Raw genomic sequence first — 20,482 nt, forward strand, 5'->3', positions numbered from 1 at the left:
ACTTCTTCAAAGTTTTGATATAGACTGGTATATATACGCAAAACTACTCCAATCCCAGGCCAACAGCAGTACAAATCAACCAGAAATTTTAGTAAGTTCCAATCATCCATATTTAATGAAACCTTAACTAAAGTAAACTGTCCCTACCACTTAATGAGGTTGTTAAATTCTTTAACTCAACATTTCTAGACATCCTAAATAGGCAAGCACCCACCCACCAAAAACGAATAAAACATAACCATGCAAGCTGGCTCTCAAAATCCACCAAAGAAGTAATGTCCACAAGGGATGAAATCTGGAAATCATGGCAGAAAAACAAAGACCCCTCAACTCTACTACATTACAAGCAACTCCGTAGCCAGGCAAAACGTCTAATAACCACTGATAAAAAAGCCCACTACTTCCACCTACAAAGCCAACATAAAAATAATCCCCAAAAATTCTGGTCCTCCATCAGCCAACTATTACACCCAAGATCTTAAAGCAACCCATCCCCTGACCCACAAAAAACTCCCATTGAACTTGCTACCCTCTTCAATTCCTACTTCATTGACACCATACCTAACCTAACCACCACCTTTCCTACAGTTAACAGCACCACCACCAAGACAGCTGATGACCAAATTATCCCAGAAAACAAGTCTACCCTTAACTGTAACCTAAAATTCTCCCCCATACCCACCAGCACAATAAAAAACTTTTACTTAAGCTAAAACCCTGTACTCTGGCCCCTGACAATCTACCCCCACACTTCCTGCAGCTAGCTGCAAACTCTATAGCTTATCACACCAGCATACTAATTAACAGATTGATTAAAGAATCCTTTGTCCCAGACATCTGGAAAAAAGTATTCATTCTCCCCCTTACACAAAGGTGGCACCAACAGAGACACCACAAACTTTCGACCCATAGCAATTCTCTCACCCCTCTCTAAAATACTGGCAAAATGCATCCATGCCCAACTCCTCAATCACCTGCTTGAAAATCAAATTTTATCACCCACTCAGCATGGTTTCAGACCAAGCCACAGCACCACTACCACCATCCTATCCTTCGTTGATACAGTTAACTGGGCACAGGATTCTGGTAAAATAATTGCTTCACTTTTCCTTGACCTCTCCAAAGCTTTTGATACCATTTCCCACACTATCCTCCTCCCTAAACTATCCACCCTCCACATTTCTCCCCTACCCTACAATGGTTCAACAGCTATTTGTCCAACAGGCAGCAATCCACCAAATGGCAACAATCTTACTCTTCCTTCCTTAATACTTCTACAGGGGTACCCCAAGGCTCCATACTTGGTTCTCTCTTATTTAGCATCTTTATTAACAACTTTCACTCCGTACCCGCGGTGGTGGTGGTGCGGTAGCGTTGTCGCCTCACAGTAAGACGCTGTCCAGTTCGATTCTCAGCTAGAGCGTCTTCTGCGTGGAGATATGCGTGAATGGGCGTACCTTCGTTGAAGGTTGTGCGTCAGGCCTGGCAAGCCGGTACGTAAAAATCAACTGCCAATCATTAGCGGACCGGAGTTCCGCTGTGGCGACCCCTAATCGGGAAAAGCCAAAAGACACAAAATTAACAACTTTCACTCCACTCTTCCACAATGCTCAATAATCCAGTATGCTGATGACTCTACAATAATATGCACTGCAAATTCCAGCTCTGAACTCCAGCAAATTACCCAGAATGCCCTCACCTCTACTGAATCTTGGATACTTAACAATCATCTTGCCCTAAATCCAAAAAAAACTAAACTAGTAATTTTTACCCCTAGGAAAACCACTCCATTTCATAGAAAACTCTTCACTATACAAGCCCAAGACAATACCACTATATAAGTTGTCCCACACACTAAATTACTAGGCATTATTATAGATGAAAACCTTAACTTTGACCAACACATAAACAATAAAAAACACACCAAAAGCTTGGTATGCACTACTGGCACCAACACCTTTTTAGCCTCTCTACTAGACAAACCCTTGCAATTACCTTTTTATTACCCTCTCTCCTTTATGGTGTCTCTCTCCTCACTAATATCCAAAATTCTACAAAATCCAAACTTGATATGTGTTACAACAGAATAGCCAAATTTGCCACCAAGGCCAAATTCTCATCCCACCACTGTAAGTCACTGAAACAATTAGGGTGGCTGGAACTCCCCCATCTCTCATTCACCCAACTAACTACAGTGTACAAAATAAAAATACAGACCCACAGACTGTCCTGCTCTCTCAACTCTACTTGCCAAATACCATCCCAGCAGGCATCTAAGATGTGAAAATCATTTACTTCTAAAAGTAGATAAGCCCACCTTACCTGCCGGTCAACTCCTCTATTCCTTTAATGTTGCCAAACTATGGAACTCACTTCCACCTTCTATAAGAAACACAGGCAGCACCACCACCTTCAAACAAATACTAAAAAAATCACCTCAACTCTTCCTGGCTATGTTCCTGCTCTATAACCTAACCTCTTTACTCTCCTTATATGATTACTAAACTCCTATGTCTTTTGCTACTAGTGATTGATGATACTTTCTCCATATTTATTTTTTATTTTTATCTTCACTTGTTGATACTGGTACAATAATACTGATTAATATATCTCTGTTTATACCTCTCTGATTGAATTAATTGAATTCTACTTTAATGTATATTTTCTTTATATATTACTGTAATCAAACAAACTAGATTCCTGTTTTTATGTATATATCCTGTATATGTCACTGTATTTATTACCTGTAACACTGTTTCTACTTCTGCACCAATTAATGTTTATATTTTTTCTGTATCTATATTCTTGTTGGAGCTTTTCTTCCCAGACCTCCACTGAAAATGGACTCTTTTAGGCCCAGTGGACTTTCCCGGTAAACAAATGCAATAAAATAAATAAAAATAAATAAAATAAATAAAAAATATGTTTTGCAAATCATCTAGTTAAGAACCCTGTGACTTGGATGATCTAGTAATGCTTTGTCTGATTAAAGAATGATTTCTCAGTTGTGTATTGGGCTCAGCCTTTTTCCAGGTGATTTAGCAACTGTGTGGCATAATTCAAGAAATGTGGGAGGAATAAAAACATATACAACAAGGCTCAAGGTGGGAAGATTTGCTACACTGTGGTCAGAAATAACAAAAATGGCAGATGAATCTACTGAGCAGGTGCATTAAGCTTAACTCTGAAAGTTAAAAGAGGGAACAAGGGCCCTTTTCTTATTTATCATGTCTGACTGTTGCAGACATTTTCTCCTGTGTGTTGACAGGGCTCTGTGATATAATAAAGCAAAGAAGGGCACTGATTCACCTTACTCGCATGGGACTCCTTGAATAGCCCAGTCAACAGCATACCAGTAAACACTCTTAAATTATGCCAACAAATAGATAATGAAGGTGGACAATGTGGGTCCAGAATGTCCACCCCCCAAAAAAATTAATAACATAAATGGCAAAGTAAAGAGACCGGAAATTTCAAACCTTGATGGTGCACCAGTAAAGTACTTCTGCAGAGGGTATTTCCCCCACTGCCTCCCTGCTGAGTATATATACTGAGTTCTCGGTACCTTAGATGGGGGGGGGGCAAACCAAACTAACTGCACCATTGCACTTAGTATATATATATATATATATATATATATATATATATATATATATATATATATATATATATATATATATATTATATATGTGTGTGTGTGTGTGTGTGTGTGTATGTATGTAGATATTCCCCACATCTGCACTTTGTACTTTTAGAATTTGAACAGGCACATACTAAAACTTAACAGTTTATGGAAAATGAAAACTATACTTCATCTCCAGGAAACTGAAATATATACTTCAGTCATGTAACATTTAACAGCAGCTTAGTAACATTACTGTGGCTGCACACTAGATAGATTGAAAATCATCTAGGGAGTAAAGGCAACAAAACTGCTATGTTCCTGTACCACTACCAAGTGATGTTAAAGTGAAAAAGAAAACAAGGAAAACAAAAGGAATAAGGCAGAGAACCTACCCTGAATGGGATATTAATCCCTCACATAATGCATGTGCACACGCACACAAACACACACGCACATTCATGCATGGGTGTGCACACACATACACATGGACAAGAGATCTTGGTGAAAACCCAGACATGCATGTGCAGATTCTACACAGAAAGTGCCCCAGGCAGGAACTGAACACTGAATTAGCACAATGGCGACTGTTGGAGCAGTGAACTGTGATCAAGCAAAGAATATTACAAACTTACTCTTAACTCTGTTGCAGGATGGAGTAGCACACACACATGCATATGCATGCACATGCATGCACACACGCACTCACACAAAGCATGCACAAACGCGAGCGTGCACACACACACACACACACACACACACACACACACACACACACACACACACACACACACACACACACATACACCACACACAAAATGTAAAAAATATACATCAGTTAGCATTATCTGAAATAAATTTCTTAGGATTTATTATACAATATGAAACTATTACCAATTCCAGAGAAATTTTAAGATTGTGGAATGATCTAGACATAACACCACAGAAGAGAAGAAGAGACACTTGATATAAAATAACCAATAAATAAGTAAAGACTTGTGACCTTTTTTCTATATTACTTACTCCCATTACTTAAAAAATGTCAAAGGAAGAAAATAGCGCAGTGGACAGCATATGAAAACATTTGAAAGCACACAAAGATTTATTGTATGAACTCCACCTGCTTTAGAATGCCTTTCTGTCTGAACACTGGGGAATTCAGTCACGCTCAGGGTGAAGTACTGTGACAAACATGAAAAGAATTGCAAACTCAGTCTTATGCATTACCTATAACTACATGAGAAGGAAAGAACTGTGGTGGTGGTGCTGCGGTAGCGTTGTCGTCTCACAGTAAGACGTTGTCCTGTTCGATTCTCAGCTAGAGCGTCTTCTGTGTGGAGACATGCATGAATGGGTGTACCTTCATTGAAGGTTGTGCGTCAGGGCTGGCAACTCGGCATGTAAAAATCTACTGCCAATCATTAGCGGACCGGAGTTCCGCTGTGGCGACCCCTAACTGGGAAAAAGCCAAAAGTCACAACAACATGAGAAGGAAAGAAACTATGCAGCATGGAGAATTTAAATTTCAAAATTGATTTTAACACAAAATTGTGATTTCTAACCCTATTCTGACAACTGTTTTCTCCCCTTCCTCAAATGTGTATGGCCTCAGAGTTGATTTTATATAGGGGATATACATGGGAGAATGCAGGCCTCCATCACACCCAGGCAAGAATACTGGGGGAAGGGGTCAAAACAGCTGTCAAAACTGTGTCGGGCTTCACATTCCTGTGTCAACATGTTTTATCGGCATTCTGATGAACTCGTACACACACATAAAGAATGGAGTGTTGTGCATAAAATGAGCTGTGGCTAAGATAAAGGTCTGCTAATGGGGAGATCAGTTCCAAAGTTACATGGACTCTAGTCCATTACAGTGCATTCTGTTTGTAAAATATATAAGATTCGTTCAGCATCAGGTCACCAAATAGCCATTGTTCACAGGTCCTCCTGAAACCAAGCACTCGCATCTAATGGTAAGAATTAAATAAACTTTTAAAAATGCCCAAACATGAGGTGGTACTTGGGTCGAAGCAGGCTAGTTTTTTTGTATGTTACTGACCCAAACATGCAAAATGTAAGTGATGAATTTTTATCAAAAATACCTCTGTTTGTCACACAAGATGTGTGAGAAGGAAAGGTGCCTTGTTTATTAACTCTATAATGTATTATTCTGGCCAACTAACATTGGAAGACAGATGTAGCAACTGCTTTTCTTCATACCACTGTGTATGTTTTTATCCCTTTTTATATGTGTACACATTTTTTTAGTTTGTTTCTATGACTGCATTAAAACTGTTCATTATTTCCAAAACCACTGAAGTCATTCCTGTCATGCTTGCTAATCAGGGAATGAATTTAGCACTCAGATGCCTAATAAGGCTTTGAGTGCATGTGTAGAAACTTTAGCAATAATGCAGGGTATCATCATTTAATTATATAACTTAATTAGTACGTGCATATACCTTTCACTGCTGTATATCCAGCATGCAACAAGATGATAACGCATTACAGATACAATATATATTGGAAGGAAGGAGAGAGGGAGATGTTAGGGAGCTGTTTCATGTGAAACAGAACATCTCCCTGACCCTCTTCAAATGCAACCTAGATCAATGGATGGGTGACCACAGCTTCACTTCTGGGGTGGTGCCCATTTCCCTCCTGGACAGAGTAAGCAACTGCCATAGACCCTTATTTCTGCAAACTTCAATCACCTAACCACTGACAATTGGGGCAACTCCAGATAAATATGGCTAGGCTTGTAAGGGCTTTATGGCCGTTAGCCTAGTAACCTTCTATGAACCTATAAACCTATGATGGAATGGACTGAAAAATTATAAAATAACAATTCTGTTGCACAGTTATTTGCACACCACTGGAGTGTTATTATCTGCAAGAATAGCTACAGCTCAACAAGGAGCAGAATTTTGAAATAGATATATTTGCCAAAATGTTAACAGCAACTCCTAAACAAGCTAGATTAGATTAAAATACAGACTTGACCAAAACCACACCAAATGTGGCAAAACATAACGAGAAACTCAACAACTGTTTATAACACACCCATTTAAAGGAAATATGCAAGAGGCTGAAGTTAAAAAAATAATAAAATAACAAACAAGCCCCCTTCAATGAAATAAGCACCTCAAACCCAGCTCGAAAGAACCCTACCTTGCAGTCTTCACTCCAAAAAGAAACCACTAAAAATGCCACTGTAATTCCAACATTCTCTCTAAAACCAGTCCCCACCTCTCTTCTATTCAAACTGCTAAACAAACTAAGACCTTGCTCCCCGTCAGCTGACAACCTCCCCCCAGAATACCTGAAACTTGTTGCCAAAGTAATATCCTACCCTATTAGTATACTAATTAACAGATCTATCTCAGAATACAGTCCCTCAAATTTGGAAGGATTCTATCATAACACCAATACACAAAGGTGGAAAATCTAATGATCTAACCAACTATCAACTTATCTCTATTCTCTCACCACTATCGAAAATATTAGAAAAGTGTATACATACTCAAGTACTAAAACACCTCTCTGACAATAATCTACTAGCCCCCACCCAACATGGTTTTCATCCCGCCCACAGCACTACTACAGCCTTACTGTCCTTCAGTGATACTAGGAACAAAGCTGTGGACTCTGGCTTACTGACAACATTAATCTTATTAGTTCTATCCAAAGCTTTCAACACAGTATCACATACTAAACCCCTCCAACAACTAGAAAACTTATGATGCTGCACAGATACCCTCCCCTGGTTCACAAACTATCTGCACAACAGGCAACAATCTGTCAGATGGGATAACTATCAATCCAACTACATGGTTAATAAAATAGGAGTCCCCAGGAGTCCATTCTCAGACCATTGCTTTTTAATATATTCATTAACAATCTCCACAAAGCCTCCCTTCAAAGTTCACTTATCCAGTATGCTGATGACTCGACTACCACATCCTCCTCTAGCAACTTCCCAGACCTCCTAAAAATAACACAAAATGGCTTCTTAACCACCAAAACCTGGCTAAAGAAATCACAGCTACTGCTAAATCCCAAAAATCTAACCTGCTACTATTCTCATCTAAACCACAACCACATGATTTTAAAATCTATTCCCGAAATAAAACCGAAGTTCAAGTAGTGAAGACAGCAAAACTATCAGGCATCACTATATATGACAAACTATCCTTTGAGCAACACATCCTTAATACTATATAAAAAATACATTTTAAACTAGGCAAACTCTACAGACATAAAATCTTCATGGATAAACCCACAAAAATAAAGCTAGCAAATACCTTCCTACTTCCTTCTCTACTCTGTGGATCCCCATTTTCACTTACCTCCATACATCTCTAAGTAACAAACTACAGTTATGCTATTATAAGATAGCAAAATTTGCCTCTGATCTACCTAACCGCTCACACCACTGCCAGGCCATTTAGGAACTCAAATGGTTTGAATTCCCCTACTGCCTACAATATACCCAACTGACTCTTGCCCATGAACTAATTTACAACCCAGATAATTGCTCTTCGCTTCACAGTATTCTACAGTCCTATATACCCACCTGGAATCTCCGGTCTACTAATAAACAACTTCTAAGTGTATCCAAACCCAATAAAAGGGCTGAACAAAGCCTGTATTCCCACTCGATAGCAAAATTATGGAATGCTCTACCTCTCTCTATTACACAACTAGATTCTACAAAAACCTTCAAACTCACACTGAAAAAACACTTTCTAAACAGTCAACTTTGTCCTTGTGCTGAAAACTATAGACCTCCGTAAATAAAAACCTAGACCTTGCATACCTTTTTTTTCTGCACACTCTTTCAATTTGCAGAATCTTTCATTTCAAATCCTCTAAATTTCATTGACTTCTTTGTATTAGACTTGGACTGTCTAACACTGTCTTGTCTTTAAAATCATTAATCAAGCTAACTCCTTTTTTCTTTGTACTATTTTCAGTGAACAAATTTATTATATTGCGCTCCATAAAAGGAATGTCATTCTTATACTGTAAGTGTATTACTAATAACCCAACCACATTGTACTAAATGTGTACTATATGTATCACTATCATTCAAAAATTGTATTACATTCTGTCTTAGCTTTATGCATTATAAATCATGAGAAAATTGTATTGTATACTGTCTTATCATTGTAAATTTTTTTGTTTTGATTACATTTTTTTTTGTATGGTAGCTTTTCTCCCCGGGCCTCCACTGAATATGGATTTCTGACCCAGTGGACTTTCCCAGTTAACAAATGTCAATAAAAAATAAATAAAATAAATAACCTAATTGGCTGCTGGTATGAGCAACCGAGGGATTATATAAATAGAGTTGGGAAGTTGAAAGGAAGAAGCCAGAATAAGAGAAGACCGGACAACTGTTGAAGAAAACCATAGTACTTTGATTAAGAGATACTGGAACTGGAAAAGGAAAGCAGTCCTACTTCATTTTATGCAAAGCTTTCATTTAAAACAATTTGTATTTTTGGGAGAAAAACTTACCAGAAGCTAGGAAGTTCGTCCCCTTTATACCTGAAACAAGTCAAAGAAAACAATTATTAACAAGGATTCCATATTTTGCAGAATGGTACATACCTAGCAAAGATGGCTTAAACAAACAAAAAATAAAAATACTTACATACTGGAACTTCAGTTATTGAGAATGAAACACCTAGAAAATGAAACAGAAAACAGTAATGCTATAAACTCTAGTTACTGCTCTTTCATGCAATGAATGCTTACCAGTGGCATACCAAATAAAGAACTGCTTTTAAAAGTATTTATTGAATTTGTAATATAAATTCCTGGTATAAACATAAACACACTGAAGTGAATGCCCAGAGACTGTCCAATGTATTTTGAGTGGGTTTGTTGAATGCAGGGTAACCTCTAAGAAAGTAATCAATCTCTCTCTCATATACAGCCCTCTCCTCCAGTCAAAACAACAAAAAGAACCAAGTGTATAGTTTTGTTTTCTTTCTTGGCCTCACTCTACTCCTTAGTATTCCTCCATATCTATTCTTACGTCTTTTGCTCTTTAAATTCAGGTAAGAAAAAAAACAATACTTACTGAGAAATAGACCCACATCCAGTCTAGGTATCATCTCGATTTTATGTTTGCAACCTGCCTTAAAGGTAGTTTTTTTCTTTGGTTGTTCTACAACAAAAAAATGATAATTTTATATTTCATATTGCATTATTCACATTTAATCGCTGACATTATAGGTTGTGAATGATTGTTGTCATAGTAATTATATCCTGATGTTTTGAATACAGCTGTGAGTTACAGGACAACACAAGGACTAAGCAGGGTTGTAATAGGTTCCACATCAGTATATACTGGAAAAATGAACAGGGCTCTCTGAAGCACAGAGTCACATCGGAACACAGTTGTTAGTATCTGTTGAAATAATGATCAGGCCTATGAATAATGGGACCAGAGACACACCTTCACCCTTAATGAGCCAAACTGCGAGTAATGGAAACTTACCATTTATACTGACACAGGCAGTGGCGCTCTAAAGACTTGAATCACAGCAGCACCCAATGACCTACAAGGCAAGGCTGTGAGTGATAAGGACCGTGTCAACATTTGATATACAAGATATATATGCTTAGCAATAGACATACTGACCTGAGGAAGAAGGTTGTGAGTGATGGAACTACACCAGCACCCACTGACCTGTGCAGGGGGGAATTTCACCAGCTCCCAGTGACATACTTATCAGCTTTCTATTATGGAGACCATACAGGTACCAAGTGACAGCTTACAACATGGCTGTGAATCACTGTGACCATAAGTGTACTCACTGACCTAAGCTGTTGCTGTTGTAATGATCTGAGCAAGAACATTGAGTGACAGGCATACTGTCATGGCTGTGAGTGATATGGCCATAAAACTACCCAGTGGCACACTTATTATGGCATGCATGATGGGGGTTACACCAGAATCCACTGTCCTAATGATCAGGGCAGTAATGATGAAGGACCACCAGCTCCCAGTGGGATAATTAGTAGTGCTTTATGTTATGGAGGGCATTGCAGCACCAAGTGACTACTGAAAGGAGAGTTGTAAATCACTATCAGAAGGAGGTAGTCTTCATCTGGCCTTTCATCATTAACCCCTCATGTCATTGTAACCACACTGATGTATGTTTTTTTTTCATTAATCTCTTTAATTGCAGTTACTGTTTAGTAATACTTGTAATGACATTAGATGCTGAGGAACCAGGTGCCAACTTAAAGCCAGTTTGTAAGACATCATTATAATGCAGGCGAATGTGATATGCTGTAGACATCTGATACAGTCAGTCGTATACATTAAATGGAAATAACATCTTATTCTCACATTAATCAGAAAAAGAAAGGAACATCCAACTTCCAATGTGGAGTAACAGCAGAGACACATTAAAACAAACAGTTGCTTTATCATATCACACTGGCAAAGATGAGAGCGGAAAAGCACTGCTTTTGCCCTGTGTCTGCTCATGCATCCATGAACACATCCCCACCTCCAAATTTTGTCATAAAGTTTCAGCTGAATGAAACCTATGCCTCCATTACAAGTATCCCATGTGCTGTGATGCAGACACCTGATCGCTGTACACTCGTGTTTTTTCTCTGTATACTCTTTATGTTCCCCTGTTTGCCTGATAACCATCAAGCCTCTGCCACTCCTCTTCATTCAGTCCCTATAAGAATGACAGCAGGTGGTGTCCAATTCCTCTCTGCCAGTGGTAAGAACCTCCGGCACCCATTCATTCTCCTGGGTTATTGTACGCAGTGGTGAGCCATCAATCAATAAGACGTGAAGATTTTACAGCTATGAAACTAATCCCTCCTCTTGGCTGTAAAATAAGCACCTGCACCACTGCTGGGATTACATTTATTTATTTTATTATTTATTTGTTTATTGGCATTTGTTTACATGGAAAGTCCACTGGGCCCAGGGAGCCCATTTTCAGTGGAGACCTGGGGAGAAAAGCTCTGTCACAATAAAAATAACAAAATAACAAAACATAAAAGATTAAACAGAAATACAAATATTACATAGAGTACAGATATTACATAGAATACAAATATTGCAATTCATGTAACTATTATAATCAAAACTTAGATACACAAGGGATTATCCTGGTTTTACCCTGATATATGAGAAGCACACTCCCACACATGGTAACATAAGGGCTACTGTCATCATCTTGATTGAACACACCCACTTCCATTCTCATCCTGTTGGATATTTGTGGATGGCCATCTTGCCTCACTAGATGAGAGACACCAAAGCACTTCCCCATAATGACTGTTACGGTAAAATGTAGTGCCCCCTCTGACCCCCCCCACCAAGCTTTTTCCAGCACCAATGCTACTACCCAAACTCAGGTCATATGGGTCACACTCAGGGCTCTATCCCTCTGTGCCCAGTGATGTGGTCCTGGGCACTGCATACTCGCCATCAACAAATTTCCTCAAATGCTTTGCAACCATTCCTCCAGCAAAGTGACCATTAAGGAGGTGTATTTATGACGGCACCCCACTATAATTCCAAGACTTATAATTGGGAGTGCTGGATTTACAAAAAGAAAAATATGAAAATATAGGGGAACAGCAAGTGTTGAAAATTGCTGTTCTCATTTAAAGTTATTTTTTGCATGAAAGCAAATCCCCCTGCATCCTTCATACTGATGGGCTCCACATCCCCAGTAATTACTTACACCAAATTCCCATACCTTTGAGAAAAGGGAATACCCCAAAATACAATGATATGAAAATCAGTATATCTATCCTTGCATTTTCGCACATTCTGTCTCACTATCCTGGGAGTTGTACTAAATAATTTCAAAATTAAGAATGGTTACCATTCATTAGTAAGTGTATTTTAGTGGGCAATATGTACAGCAGAAACTGTGTAAGCTAAATGAGTGCTCCCAGTTTTCCATGTAGGGGTTCAGGGTAATAAAAAAAACCATATGTGTGACTCATTGTACATCCCCGCTCATAATACCCAACCAATTCAAAGCCTTATCATCAAAAGGGGGGAGCTAGAATTTATTGGAGAAAATTAGCAAAGAAACCAAGGTAATGGGAGAAAATAACTAGGGAGGGAAAAGTCATAGAATGAGATGAGACCAAGCAAATGTTTGAACTGTGGGCTGGACACTGCTTTCACTAACAGGGATTGATAACAGAATATAGGAAAAGAGAAAGGGACAAGGGCCTGTTGAATGAAAGACCAGCTCTGAGTCTAGAACAGAAGCTTCAGTTAAAAATGGAAAAGGAGGTAATTAGTAGCACATACAATATTACAATGATACCTATAAGAATTAGTCAGAATAGGTGAGGAAAGATGGGCAACTGAGAACAGAAAGGCGATGGACACAGAAATAATGGGTGGATATTTGTAAGGCTCTACAAGGTTTAGGATTTTTGCATAGACATGTTTGCATAGGTATTTTTATACCTCAAACTGACTTCAGATACTTTTTCTACAGGTAGACAGCAACTGTTGGAGGAGTGATGGGAAAGAAAGGGATACTTGGGAACATTTTTTTTTGGGGAATTCAACAAGTTGGAAAAATTTAACAATTCTCTGCAGGGAACTTTATCAGACATGTTGGTGAAGCAAATTATTGTAACTAAGAAAATGTTTTTTTAAGCTGCAATATAGAAAATGAATTGTCTGGACATAGTAAAGCCCTACTAAGTTTAATGCTCCTGATAAATAATTGGAGATAGGATCTTTGGAAAAGGTAAGGAGCAAACAAGATAGAAATAAATGGTATATGCAGGGCTAATAAATGCAGAATAGTGTGCAGGCATACGAGGAGGAGGGGGAGTGAAATTTCAAGGATGCTAGGATAGGACCAATTTATGTACTGTCAGATTGAATAATAAACACAAAAACATATACGCATAATGCATGAAAAGCAAAACCTTTCTAATGGTTTGTTTTCTGTTTTATAACTGTATGGTACCCATGTCACTGTGTAATGTGTGAAGTTAGTAAAGTTGTTAAAAAAGGCTGTCAGTAAATGGACAGAACCCTATAATATATATTAAAGAAGTACCCCTCATACGTACAGGGGAGTAATCCCTTGCAAATCTGCTTACTTTAATAGTTAATTAATTGATTAATTAATTATTGTGGGTTTGAGTTCCCATTAAGTTGAACTTGAATTGAAACGTTGTTAGGTTGTCTGTGATGGACTCAGTGGTAAAGTGTAAAGTCAAGTCTGCAGTCTGACAATATATCAAGACTGATGATGAACCCTGCTTGAAAAAATAAAATGTCTTCATTTTTCAGGAAAACAACTTTTAAGTATTTCTGCACTAAAAAAAGAAAAATGCATTTGAAATATTAGCTTTGGTATCTTTGGAGCAACAGCTGTCATTCACAAAAATGCTCATGCTCGAGTGTCATATGGATGTCCCTCCAACCTTCATGTATGTTAGATGGTTTCCCCTGTTAGCTAATACCTCTCATTTACCTAATCAGATGTTGTGAACTATGGCATTGATTATAAAATGTGTTTCTATGTTGACTGAAGTTTAATTGTGCACTCTTAGAAGTTTGCACTGTTACAAAATTAAATACATCTTAATAATCTCAGCAACATGTACTGAGCTCTTTATTTAAATCTGACAAAAGTCTAAGTACATAAATATATGTTAAACATATTGTCAGAAATGGCCTTCATCTGTCTCCCCTGGGCTTCAGGCTTCTGGCAAAGGCTCTTGCCTCCCACATAGTGCCTTTTTTAGGTAAATTCATGAGAACAAAATTATCAGCGTGAAAAATTCTTCTAAACGAAATTTAAAGGTCATACTGCTAAATGCTATGATATTAACATGAAACTGCACTCATGGCAAGCATTCCTCACCCTGGAAGATGTTGACATTTGTGCAGCCACTGAAACCTGGTTCAAAGTTGGGGAAAGCACCCCAGCCTTACCAGGTTACTTGTCCTACCATACGTTCTCACCCCAAATGGAGGGCTACACAGCCAAAGGAGGTGGAGTTGTAATATTTATCAAAGACATACACACCTCCAGGCTGGTCAAACAGTATGAGACACATGAGACACTCCAGGTGCAGTTAACTGTTGACAATACACCTATTCAAATCATAGCTAGCTACAGACCCCCAACCATGACTCAGGATGCCCACTCCACCTATCTGGATTTATTTGTATCCATCAAGATTTAACCCTCTACCCTGATCCTGGGTGACTTTAACTACCCAACCATAGAGTGGAAGACCTATTCTTGCCCAAACATGAACACCCAGAGATTCCTCGACTTCGTCAATGTCAGTGCATTGGATCAGCAGGTTGATACCCCTATGAGAGGTGAAAATATCCTGGACCTGGTACTAACCAACATAAGTAGCCACTGTAGCACTCCTACAGTGTCATCCTCCTTGGTAAGATCCGACCGTAAAGTGATCACTTTCAAAGTCACCATCTCCCCTGACCTTTTTTCAAAACAAAAAACTTTTCCAAAGCTGACTACAACCTCCCGAGAGCAGGTATAAGCAGCATCACAGCCACCATCCCTTCAGTTGGAACTAGCACAAATGTCCAAGCCTACACTAAAAAACTATATGAGCACCTGCATAGCTGCATGGACTCAGCAGTACATGACAGGACGAAATCATCTTCCTCAAGGAAGGGTAAACTTGTCTGGTGAACAGCAGCAATAAACAAACTCTAAAATAAAACGAAAAATTTGTTGTCTAGGACCAAGAAGGAGCAAGTGCCAAGTTTGAAGCAATCTCTCCTTAGCCTGAACAAGCAAATAAGGTCACTGGTGAAATCCTCTAAGGCTAACTTTGAGTCCAAATTGGCCACATCCACTAAGGACAATCACAAGACCTTTTTCACATACATCTGCAGTCTCAAAGGTAACACCCAATTCTGTTCTGAAGTGGTGGTCAAGAACACCACATATATAAACGCCAAAGATATAGCAAACATGCTGGCAGACAGGTTCAGTGAAAACTTCACCCCCCATCCCCCCCCATCAGTAAACCAGGACATCCCAAGCACCTGCCTTGCTCCCCTCATCACCAAGGAGCAGGTCTTTAATACCCTCTCAAAGACAAAAAATACAGCCTCCAAGGGACCCGACAACATCCATGGCTGTATCTTACATGAACTCAGGCATGAGCTTTCAGCACCATTAGGCACCCTATTAAACCAAAGCCTGAGCATCGGGTTCATCCCAGCTGAATGGAGGACAGCCACTGTCATCCCTCTACACAACGGTGGAGCGTCCACCGACCCAGGCAATTATAGTACCATCAGTCTAACTAGCCGGATCTGCAAGGCCACGGAATGCATTATCATGGAGCTTATAAACAAGGACATTGGCAACCTCCAAACATTTAACCCCATGCAGTCTGGTTTTGTCAAAGGGAGATCATGCCTGTTAAACTTGGTCAACTTCTTCGAAACAGTCACCAAAGCCATGGACGAGGGGAAGACAGTGCACACCACCTGCCTTGACCTAGCCAAAGCCTTCAACACTATTCCCCACTTGAGCATAATAGATAAACTCTCCCAGCTAGGCATCAACCCATATGTTACCAGGTGGGCAGCTAAGTGGCTCACTGATAGAACCCACTCAGTCAAAATAGGGGAAGCCACCTGTAGTAGTAGATCCGTAATGAGCGGCATACCCCAAGAATTATTTTGGGGCCTCTACTGTTTGGGATATACTTTTTTGAGCTGTAAGCCAAAAACAGTGGTCTGTGGCTGACCAAGTTTGCAGATGACTGGTCACTATCTTAAATTCCCCTAGTGATGTGGACATCCTTCAAGAGGGCCTTACCCAGATTAATGACTAGTGCCAGAAGCATGACCTCAAACTGAATGCCAAGAAATGCATCATTATCCCCTTTGTGGAAAATGGCATCCCCACTAATTATCACATTAATAACAATGTACTAAGTACGCAATCAGTCCTGAGGGACTTGGGCACCCAGGTTGATAGCAACCTGACTTTTGATTACCACGTTGCCTCCATTGTAGGGAAAGCTTTCTACATGGCCCTCCTTATAAGTAAGGGTATTTCATCCAGGAACAAGGAGGTCATAACATCCCTGTCCTCCTCCCTTATCAGACTCATTATAGAGTACAGTGCTCCCTTTGACATGTACCTTGCCAAGCACATGCAGCAGGTGGAGAGACTACAGAGGTTCCTGGCCAGGAAAATCCAGGGTCTCAAACACCTATCCTGTAAAGATAGGCTAAAAGCCCTGTCCCTCTACTCAGTCTCGTACAGACTGCTCACAGGTGATCTGTGTCTGGCATACAAGGCCATCCCAGACCCAGCCTTGATGGGACTGCTGTATATCCATAAGTTAAATTCTACTTGTGCAACCTGCATGCAAGGTCTCAACCTGGTCAGTGACATTAATAGAACTTGTTGGTGGGATAGATTTGTATCCCAAAGATACCCCCATCTATGGAATAGATTCCCTCTCCATGTCAAGCAGCGTACCTCAGTAGGCCTCTTTAAGAGGATTCTGGATGTGAAACAGAAAATACACCCCTGGGATCCCACCTGTGTCCCTGCTGGACAGGGGAAACAGGTGCTGACTTTGTGGGAACATGGGCGAAATTCTTGGCTGTGCTTATAAGGGCCTCTGGGCCAATTACCTAGTATAGTCCTATGAACATATGAACCTATGAAATTTCTGCTGACCTGCAGTGTGCACACAACATAAAAGAAGAAATATGCATTAATAACTACAAACCTTTGAGATATTGTCTCAAGAATGTGGTCAAACTAAAATGATCTGAAAGGCTGCCCTCTTCAGGTCCTGAAGAGTCACTGCAGGCACTTGATGAAACAAATGTATATATCAAAGATAAACACATTGTAATACACACTACAGATCCATCCTCACAGACAGCATTATTTTGGATTAGTAACAATGTAAAATATTCTGCAGACAAAACATAATCATACAAACGAAAGCAGACAAAATCATACAAACAAAAGCAGACGATGTACCATACCTTTTCTTCTTTCACTTCTTTGTCTTGTTTTGTACATCTTGATGGCAAATAGTAGCTTCTATGACTTTGTTGAGTATTAATATCTTCCTTTTTCGAATATCCTAAAGTGATTCTGTTAAAAGAAAGTGTATTAATTGTTGAAACTCTCATTGACACATGAGGCAGGGAACTGTGTAGTTTTTAACAGTAGGGACTAGGAACAGAGTACTGGGCATATAAAAGAAACAAAAAAGTGTGCTCGTAACACATACTTGCACATGCTGCCTCTAGGCATGTGCTTTACTGGTTTAGCCCAGTTCAGCCTTTCACCTCCCCCCTCTCTCAAGTAATCAGAGGTTACATAATCACCTACCTGACCAGCCATTTTCAAATTAACCAGTGCATCAGGTCCCAGTCGGTTGAGGTATGTTCACATACTTATGTATCTGATTCTTGTTTCTTTATCTGAGCTCAGTGCACTAACTGCTTTCTGCATTTACTCACAAACTGAAGCCTTGATGAATTAAGGCATGTTTATTGGTACCGGCTGCTCCAAATTACTCGCAAACTGCTGTTGATATTGTATCCATTTAGTGTTGTTTGCATTGACTTAGTGGTCTGTCCTGGGTAGTGTAGCATTGATAAGGGACAGAAGTAATGAACAAGTAGTGTAGCATTGATAATGGGACAGAAGTAATGAACAAGTAGTGTAGCATTGATAATGGGACAGAAGTAATGAACAAGTAGTGTAGCATTGATAATGGGACAGAAGTAATGAACAAGTAGTGTAGCATTGATAATGGGACAGAAGTAATGAATATTAACTGAGCCCTTAAGGCAGATATATAGGAAAGAGTGCTGCTATTTGTTAATACTAAAAGGTGCACGTGGACATGTTTGATAATCATGTATACTGAATGTTTGAATGATTAACTCTGTTCTTGGTATAGTACTAATAATCATATCCCCTCTCTAGGTGTTCCTAACTCACCTCCCCCTGAAAGGCTTGTAAAAGCATATAGGGTCATTCTGGGAATAACATCTAGTACAGAAGACTTTCCCCACCATGGAACTTGTTTTAATAAGGTCAATATCCACTAAAATACCTTGCCATCTGTAAACCTAACAAACTGAGTCCAAAAAGCACTGGTGAATGTCCCCATTACTCCCGCTTGTAACCTGTTTATGCTGATAAGCATTAGATTCGAAGGGTTAGACATTCCTGTAGCCTTCTTTCTTCCCCAATTAAGGTAAAAACATTGTGCTTTCTACTGTTCAACAGATGAGCATAGTGTGCTCTGCACCTCCAAACAGTGCATTTCTCAATAATCTAAGTGTAACAAGCATGCTACAAAAGGGAATTGGAAAACGGGCTCTCTGCATTGTAAACTGAGAAGCAGGCAGGGAACTGTGTAGTTTTTAACAGTAGGGACTAGGAACAGAGTACTGGGCATATAAAAAGAAACAAAAATGCGTACTTGTAACACATACCTGCATATGCTGTCTCTAGGCATCTGCTTTACTGGTTTAGCCCCGCTCCGCTCACTCAATGCCCCACCCTTCCCCAATATCCCACCCACCCCAAGTAGTACTACGTTTATAGTACCACTGGTATGCCCCCTTAATTAGCTAACCAACTACATGTGCTCCTAGAACCCAGCAAACTTCTAGCTCTACATCCTCTATCCAACCCACTATCCATATTATCTCACCCATAGCTATTCTATTCTCTCTAATCTTTTATCCACCACATACACTCAATACAGACCCTCCCCTAGTAATTTACTATGACTACAGCTAAAACACCAATGCTGCTACCCTTAATACCCCTCCTATCCATTCCTTATCACCTAAGCTCCTATGAATATGTACAGCATCATGAAATCCAATACCCAAACTCTCAGACACCAACCCTGCATTTAATAAGTTTATCCACCACATAACCACCCCTCTCCTAATTCCTTGCCCCCCCAATTACCATCACCCCAACTAAATATGGCTACATTACCTTAAAAACCAAAAGCAACGAAAAAATCATAAACAAATTTTAAAGACTCATAAGCAACTTAAAAATGAATCTTATGAAGGATGGAGACATCCACCCCAACCCTGGCCCATCCACAACAGTAGACCCAAGCACACCATCTAACAACCCAACTTGTACTACCCAGATTGATAAACTTCCAAACTCATTTCTGGTCCGTCATCTCAACATCAGAAGCCTAAACAACAAGATCCATAGCCTACATGGACTCTTAGCTGTTCACTCCCCTGATATCCTCTGCCTCACAGAAACCTGGCTAAAGCCAATAACCAAAGATAACAAAATACTCCCCCCCACAGTACAACATCCTTAGACTGGACCAGATCTCCAGGAAAGGTGTCGGGGTAGCTGTACTATACAAGTCTACCCTAACAATTACAATTGACACCCAACAGCCACCCCAATTTGGCAATGCAGAAATTCTCTTCACCACACTAATAATAAACAAAAATAAATGCAGATGCATTGTATTTATATTCCACCCAGCAAGAATGATAATACTCTAGAAAACATCTTACATTGGCTAGCTTCTAACTATTCCCAGGAAACCATTGTCTTGGTGGACTTTAACATTGATTGGAACACCTGTTCCTATGAAATTCCCTCCACCCATTTAAACCTCCATGGGTTTACTCAGATCATTGTAACCCCCACCAGATTTAGCAAAAATAGAGTCAAAGATGGTATTCTTGATTGGATTCTTATTAACAGCCACCCCCAAAAGTACAAGTCAGGTATATTACCCGATGATCTAAGTGATCACTGCCTTACCTATGTTATTAGGCTCAAA

The 20,482-nt window shown here is 39.5% G+C and overlaps 1 protein-coding gene across 1 annotated transcript in view; it reads right to left on the minus strand.

The window, feature by feature from the left end:
* Positions 1 to 17,776, minus strand: part of LOC122814298 — an 89,674-nt gene extending 71,898 nt beyond the window's left edge. Inside the window, exons 1-4 of the mRNA XM_044086886.1 lie at positions 17,670 to 17,776; positions 9,717 to 9,803; positions 9,285 to 9,317; positions 9,149 to 9,178 (exon numbers count right to left, since the gene is read on the minus strand). Of these exons, the coding sequence (XP_043942821.1) occupies positions 9,149 to 9,178; positions 9,285 to 9,317; positions 9,717 to 9,803; positions 17,670 to 17,706 (187 nt within the window). The 5' untranslated portion in view covers positions 17,707 to 17,776. The remainder of the gene's footprint in view (positions 1 to 9,148; positions 9,179 to 9,284; positions 9,318 to 9,716; positions 9,804 to 17,669) is intronic.
* Positions 17,777 to 20,482: the final 2,706 nt, after the last annotated feature.

Source organism: Protopterus annectens, chromosome 10.part0, assembly GCF_019279795.1.
Source record: "Protopterus annectens isolate FY-2018-M chromosome 10.part0, PAN1.0, whole genome shotgun sequence".
In the NCBI taxonomy this organism is placed as follows: Eukaryota; Metazoa; Chordata; order Ceratodontiformes; family Protopteridae; genus Protopterus; species Protopterus annectens.